A 7,079-nucleotide genomic window follows, 5' to 3' on the forward strand; every position below is an offset into this window, starting at 1 on the left:
CGACAAGGACATGAGTCTACTGGATTTTATAATACAGGGTTGAACTGTGGGTTAGTTTCAATGCCCAAGGCAGAGCACTGGATTGGATACCCAGGGAACTGTGCTCCCATTAATAAGAATCATATTCTAAGTCACCAGGCATGCAATACCAATCAGATAACAACTGAAGCTAGACTCCATGTTACACTTACTAAAATGGGATTCCTAGGTTGATATAAACTACCTTTTTCTGGGGAGTATATACTACGAGTTGGACTACTGGTTTAGATCTTGAAGGTCTTTGTTTACCGGATCCAAGTTCTCTTGTGCTTTTCATGACCATCATGTTAAGTGCATTAAGTATAGTGGTATCCAGCGTATATTTGAAAAACCAACATTTGTATACAAGCTGTACGAATATCATGACATTCACTTTGGTAGTCGCCTTCTTAATGTTAGTCTGTACGGAATACACGGATCGGATTCTTGTTGGCCTGGCACCTGTTTAGTAACTGGATGAACGCTTTTTACGCCTGGTATGCATGGATAATACTCGACTCTTCTATAGTTTAACCGCTACTGCTGGGACTGTATATTATGTACTTACGGTAGTACTATCAAGCCTCTTCTTCCAAATAGATTTCATGGAAAACCTAAAATTCGCATGTTTGATTGACATTTAGCCGCTAATATACAATCATCCAAGATATATTTATCTATCGCAGGTTCGGTCTAATGTCCCGTTATACTATATAGATCACATGGCTTCTGGTACTTTGAGATCATGCTAACGGCGAGAAGGGAAGTGTGTTTCAAAGAAAAGGGATGTTTAGCCGGGAAGTTAGCGTCTAAAATATATAACCGATAGTCTCAACTTAGATGCACAGATGGACATAATTAATCCTTGTACGGTTTGTACCTACTTGACTCCTCAGTTTAAGTTAAGGAGTCCTTTGTTTACAGCTTGTACCGTTACTTTCAGGAGCATACCGTTAAATTCGATGATCTTATGTGTTCACTCAAATCGAATAAACAAAGACATTATAGTTCCTAGAATACTGAAGATGACTCCGGTTATGAGATACAGACAACCAAGTTCTTTATGATTGCAGTACACCACCACCCCACTGGACTGCTTAAGACAGCTAAAAGTGTTGGATTTCAATATCCTACTACATTAAGATTATTCCACATCGGTTATGTTCTAGGCGTAATATATGGATTCTTGTTCTCACTCATCTTAACAGCGAGAGAAAACTACTACTCAGATGCTAGTCTAATCAGTAGCATCGTACTTGGAGTTATCATCTCTGAGACAGGATTATTTATCAGCTTTTTCTGGGGAGTATATACTACGAGTTGGACTACTGGTTTAGATCTTGAAGGTCTTTGTTTACCGGATCCAAGTTCTCTTGTGCTTTTCATGACCATCATGTTAAGTGCATTAAGTATAGTGGTATCCAGCGTATATTTGAAAAACCAACATTTGTATACAAGCTGTACGAATATCATGACATTCACTTTGGTAGTCGCCTTCTTAATGTTAGTCTGTACGGAATACTTAGGACTATCTCTTTATATTAATGATAATGCATTTGGTAATGGACTTTTCATCTTAACTGGTATACATTTTAGCCATGTTATTGTTGGAGCTATCCTTGTATTCTTCACTCAAAGTATCTATAGTTCTTTAGTTACTTACATGCCTACAAGCTCTATAATGCTAAGCAAATCTAAAGGTATGTTATGCAAGATCTTTACAGAACCATTCACTATTTTATATCTACACTTTGTAGAAACCATGTGGATATTAATCCACATTACATTCTATCTCTAAATCATATAACGGTCGTAAGGTACGCCGGGGATAACAGGTCAGATAATATTGGGAGTTCTAATCCTCGGATTGTATCAGCACCTCCATGTCGGCTCATTACTCCCTTGTTATTGAACAAGATTCAGTTAGGAACGCTAGTTCACCGTCAGATGTAATACGTGAGCTGGGTTAAGAACGTCTGGAGACAGTTTGTTCCCTATCTACCATATTATCTAATTGGTTTAATTTTCTTACAAACGGCTTTTGGTTTGATTGAATTATCGCACCCAGATAACTCCATACCAGTGAACCGGTTTGTAACTCCGCTTCATATCGTACCTGAATGGTACTTTTTAGCATATTATGCGGTGTTAAAAGTAATCCCATCCAAAACCGGTGGTTTGTTAGTATTTATGTTATCAACATGTCAATGAAATATCAACAACGATGAAACTTATTTGGTTAACATAACAACATAGAAAGTAAAGCTGGATTACGTTCAAACTTTACACTGGATACGTTTCAATGTTAACTTACTAAATACCATGGGAGCGAAGAGAATCTAATATGTAACTCCGTTCATGGAAATCAAAAGAGCTTTCACTGATTGTATTTATGAAACGTGATTAGTTCACCTAGCCAACACGATCCGGTTGTTTGGGAATAATATCCCTATTTAAGGGATTGATATGTGCTACAATAAAACAGTCGGTACGAAGTCGAAACAAGGTAGTTGATGGTGAAACCAGTGGACTGAACAAACCTTTTTATTGATTATGCTGACTTTAGTCCGAGAAACTACAGTTCTCTTAACTGAGGAGTCAAGTAGGTACAAACCGTACAAGGATTAATTATGTCCATCTGTGCATCTAAGTTGAGACTATCGGTTATATATTTTAGACGCTAACTTCCCGGCTAAACATCCCTTTTCTTTGAAACACACTTCCCTTCTCGCCGTTAGCATGATCTCAAAGTACCAGAAGCCATGTGATCTATATAGTATAACGGGACATTAGACCGAACCTGCGATAGATAAATATATTTGGATGATTGTATATTAGCGGCTAAATGTCAATCAAACATGCGAATTTTAGGTTTTCCATGAAATCTATTTGGAAGAAGAGGCTTGATAGTACTACCGTAAGTACATAATATACAGTCCAGCAGTAGCGGTTTAAACTATAGAAGAGTCGAGTATTATCCATGCATACCAGGCGTAAAAAGCGTTCATCCAGTTACTAAACAGGTGCCAGGCCAACAAGAATCCGATCCGTGTATTCCGTACAGACTAACATTAAGAAGCGACTACCAAAGTGAATGTCATGATATTCGTACAGCTTGTATACAAATGTTGGTTTTTCAAATATACGCTGGGATACCACTATACTTAATGCACTTAACATGATGGTCATGAAAAGCACAAGAGAACTTGGATCCGGTAAACAAGACCTTCAAGATCTAAACAGTAGTCCAACTCGTAGTATATACTCCCAGAAAAAGCTGATAAATAATCCTGTCTCAGAGATGATAACTCCAAGTACGATGCTACTGATTAGACTAGCATCTGAGTTAGTAGTTTTTCTCTCGCTGTTAAGATGAGTGAGAACAAGAATCCATATATTACGCCTAGAACATAACCGATGTGGAATAATCTTAATGTAGTAGGATATTGAAATCTTTTAGCTGTCTTAAGCAGTCCAGTGGGGTGGTGGTGTACTGCAATCATAAAGAACTTGGTTGTCTGTATCTCATAACCGGAGTCATCTTCAGTATTCTAGGAACTATAATGTCTTTGTTTATTCGATTTGAGTGAACACATAAGATCATCGAATTTAACGGTATGCTCCTGAAAGTAACGGTACAAGCTGTAAACAAAGGACTCCTTAACTTAAACTGAGGAGTCAAGTAGGTACAAACCGTACAAGGATTAATTATGTCCATCTGTGCATCTAAGTTGAGACTATCGGTTATATATTTTAGACGCTAACTTCCCGGCTAAACTGACTTATTAAGCCTGGGATCATAAAAGTACTATGTATGGTAAGATTGAGCGTGGACTATCGAATGAAACAATGTGCTCCAACGCTAGTCTAAGTCTCTAAATACCTTTTACCTACAACTGTACGGAACGTAACAAACCTCCAGGCAAAGAACTTGGTATTCTGTTCTAATTCCCCGTGGTAAACACAGTCAACGAATGGCGGAAGGAGCATTCATATGTTATGCAGTGTCTTAGGAGAGATACTCTAGATTTAGCATTCATCTACAGCTACGGTAACTGTTGTGTTAAAATAGCGGTTAACCTTTCCTTTTCCTTACGTACTCAGGGCATGCAATACCAATCAGATAACAACTGAAGCTAGACTCCATGTTACACTTACTAAAATGGGATTCCTAGGTTGATATAAACTACCTTTTTCTGGGGAGTATATACTACGAGTTGGACTACTGGTTTAGATCTTGAAGGTCTTTGTTTACCGGATCCAAGTTCTCTTGTGCTTTTCATGACCATCATGTTAAGTGCATTAGCAGAGCATAGTTAAGATGATAACTATTGTGGATATAGAACCAATTGAACACCATGTATTAATATAACAAAGATAATCAGGGTAATCTGGTATCCTTCTTGGCATAACGTTGAAACCAAGTATATGCATAGGGATGAAAATTAATAAGATACTACCTAAGAAGACTACAAACCAGATGCTTAAATATGGAGAAGCACCGGTATTTACATGGAATAGATTTACAGTATCTCCGAACATATCTCTGCTATAGAAGATAAAGCCACATATAGTAGCTAGTACTGCACCAAGAGATAATACGAAATGGAAATGAGCTACAATATAGTATGTATCATGTAGGGCAATATCCATACCAGCGTTACCCATAACTACACCTGTAGTACCACCTAGAGTAAACAATAGGATAAAACTAAGAGCAGCCCATAGATCTACAGTTCTTGTAGTTGTATGGCTAGCCATATAGGTACCTAACCAGTTGAAAATCTTAGTACCGGTAGGAATTGCAATCATAATAGTCATAGCAGAGAAATAAGCTCTGGTATCTACCTCTAGACCGACTGTCATCATATGATGTGCCCATACTAAGGAACCTAGAATAGAAATACAACCCATAGCTAAGATCATAGATTGTCCACCGAAGACAGATCTAGCAGCATACATAGATAATGTCTGCGAGACTACACCAAAAGCAGGTAAAATTAGAATGTATACCTCTGGATGTCCGAAGAACCAGAATAGATGTTGATAAAGTACACTATCACCAGAATACATAGAATCATAAAATTCAGTGTTTACGTGTAGATCAAGAAGGATCATAACTAATCCACCAGTAAGAATAGGTAGAGTGAAGACTAACATAAGGGCAGTAAATATGATAGCCCAGATATATAGAATATAGTTCTTAGCACCAGCATTAGAACCCATGAAGACGCAAGTACCAAGGAAGTTAATAGAACTTAAAATACTACTAATTCCTAGTACTGCAAGACCTCCGATAATCCAATCAGTTGCCTCTGGATTTAACACCATCAAGCTAGTACTTAGTGGAGGATACATTGTCCAACCAAGACCACTACCAAACTCGGAACAAATACTTTGAGTTAACAACACAGAACCTAATGGTACTAGAAAATAGGAGATCGCGTTAGTTCTTGGGAAAACGACTTCCGAACCACCAATATATATTGGTACAAAGAAGTTACCATATCCTCCGTTACAAGCACTCAGCTAGTTATTGAAACACACTTCCCTTCTCGCCGTTAGCATGATCTCAAAGTACCAGAAGCCATGTGATCTATATAGTATTAACGGGACATTAGACCGAACCTGCGATAGATAAATATATCTTGGATGATTGTATATTAGCGGCTAAATGTCAATCAAACATGCGAATTTTAGGTTTTCCATGAAATCTATTTGGAAGAAGAGGCTTTGATAGTACTACCGTAAGTACAGTATATATACAGTCCCAGCAGTAGCGGTTAAACTATAGAAGAGTCGAGTATTATCCATGCATACCAGGCGTAAAAAGCGTTCATCCAGTTACTAAACAGGTGCCAGGCCAACAAGAATCCGATCCGTGTATTCCGTACAGACTAACATTAAGAAGGCGACTACCAAAGTGAATGTCATGATATTCGTACAGCTTGTATACAAATGTTGGTTTTTCAAATATACGCTGGATACCACTATACTTAATGCACTTAACATGATGGTCATGAAAAGCACAAGAGAACTTGGATCCGGTAAACAAAGACCTTCAAGATCTAAACCAGTAGTCCAACTCGTAGTATATACTCCCCAGAAAAAGGTAGTTATATCAACCTAGGAATCCCATTTTAGTAAGTGTAACATGGAGTCTAGCTTCAGTTGTTATCTGATTGGTATTGCATGCCTGGTGACTTAGAATATGATTCTTATTAATGGGAGCACAGTTCCCTGGGTATCCAATCCAGTGCTCTGCCTTGGGCATTGAAACTAACCCACAGTTCAACCCTGTATTATAAAATCCAGTAGACTCATGTCCTTGTCGTTTATATAAATCTATTAATTGTCAAGTTCCTTGTATCTAGTGTTGATGTACAACAGACGCTCTCCTTGTTCCACTACCTAACCATAATCTATTGTTCCAGATATTAAGGAATGTACGCTTCATATAACTACACAACGTTATGCCAAGAAGGATACCAGATTACCCTGATTATCTTTTTATATTAATACATGGTGTTCAATTGGTTCTATATCCACAATAGTTATCATCTTAACTATGCTCTGCATTAAGTATAGTGGTATCCAGCGTATATTTGAAAAACCAACATTTGTATACAAGCTGTACGAATATCATGACATTCACTTTGGTAGTCGCCTTCTTAATGTTAGTCTGTACGGAATACTTAGGACTATCTCTTTATATTAATGATAATGCATTTGGTAATGGACTTTTCATCTTAACTGGTATACATTTTAGCCATGTTATTGTTGGAGCTATCCTTGTATTCTTCACTCAAAGTATCTATAGTTCTTTAGTTACTTACATGCCTACAAGCTCTATAAATGCTAAGCAAATCTAAAGGTATGTTATGCAAGATCTTTACAGAACCATTCACTATTTTATATCTACACTTTGTAGAAACCATGTGGATATTAATCCACATTACATTCTATCTCTAAATCATATAACGGTCGTAAGGTACGCCGGATAACAGGTCAGATAATATTGGGAGTTCTAATCCTCGGATTGTATCAGCACCTCCATGTCG

General features: G+C 37.6%; 2 protein-coding genes across 2 annotated transcripts; one reads left to right on the forward strand and one right to left on the reverse strand.

The window, feature by feature from the left end:
* Positions 1 to 866: 866 nt before the first annotated feature.
* Positions 867 to 2,229, forward strand: BESB_075780 (uncharacterized protein; the record flags this gene model as incomplete). The annotated part of the gene is made up of 3 exons (XM_029365939.1): positions 867 to 885; positions 1,044 to 1,504; positions 2,005 to 2,229. 3 exons carry the CDS (start codon positions 867 to 869, stop codon positions 2,227 to 2,229), a joined length of 705 nt encoding a protein of 234 aa, XP_029214840.1.
* A 2,091-nt stretch (positions 2,230 to 4,320) lies between these two features.
* BESB_075790 (uncharacterized protein) lies at positions 4,321 to 6,030 on the reverse strand (the record flags this gene model as incomplete). The annotated part of the gene is made up of 2 exons (XM_029365940.1): positions 4,321 to 5,547; positions 6,007 to 6,030. 2 exons carry the CDS (start codon positions 6,028 to 6,030, stop codon positions 4,321 to 4,323), a joined length of 1,251 nt encoding a protein of 416 aa, XP_029214841.1.
* Between the last annotated feature and the right edge of the window lie 1,049 nt (positions 6,031 to 7,079).

Source organism: Besnoitia besnoiti (genome assembly GCF_002563875.1).
Source record: "Besnoitia besnoiti strain Bb-Ger1 chromosome Unknown contig00074, whole genome shotgun sequence".
NCBI lineage: Eukaryota > Apicomplexa > Conoidasida > Eucoccidiorida > Sarcocystidae > Besnoitia > Besnoitia besnoiti.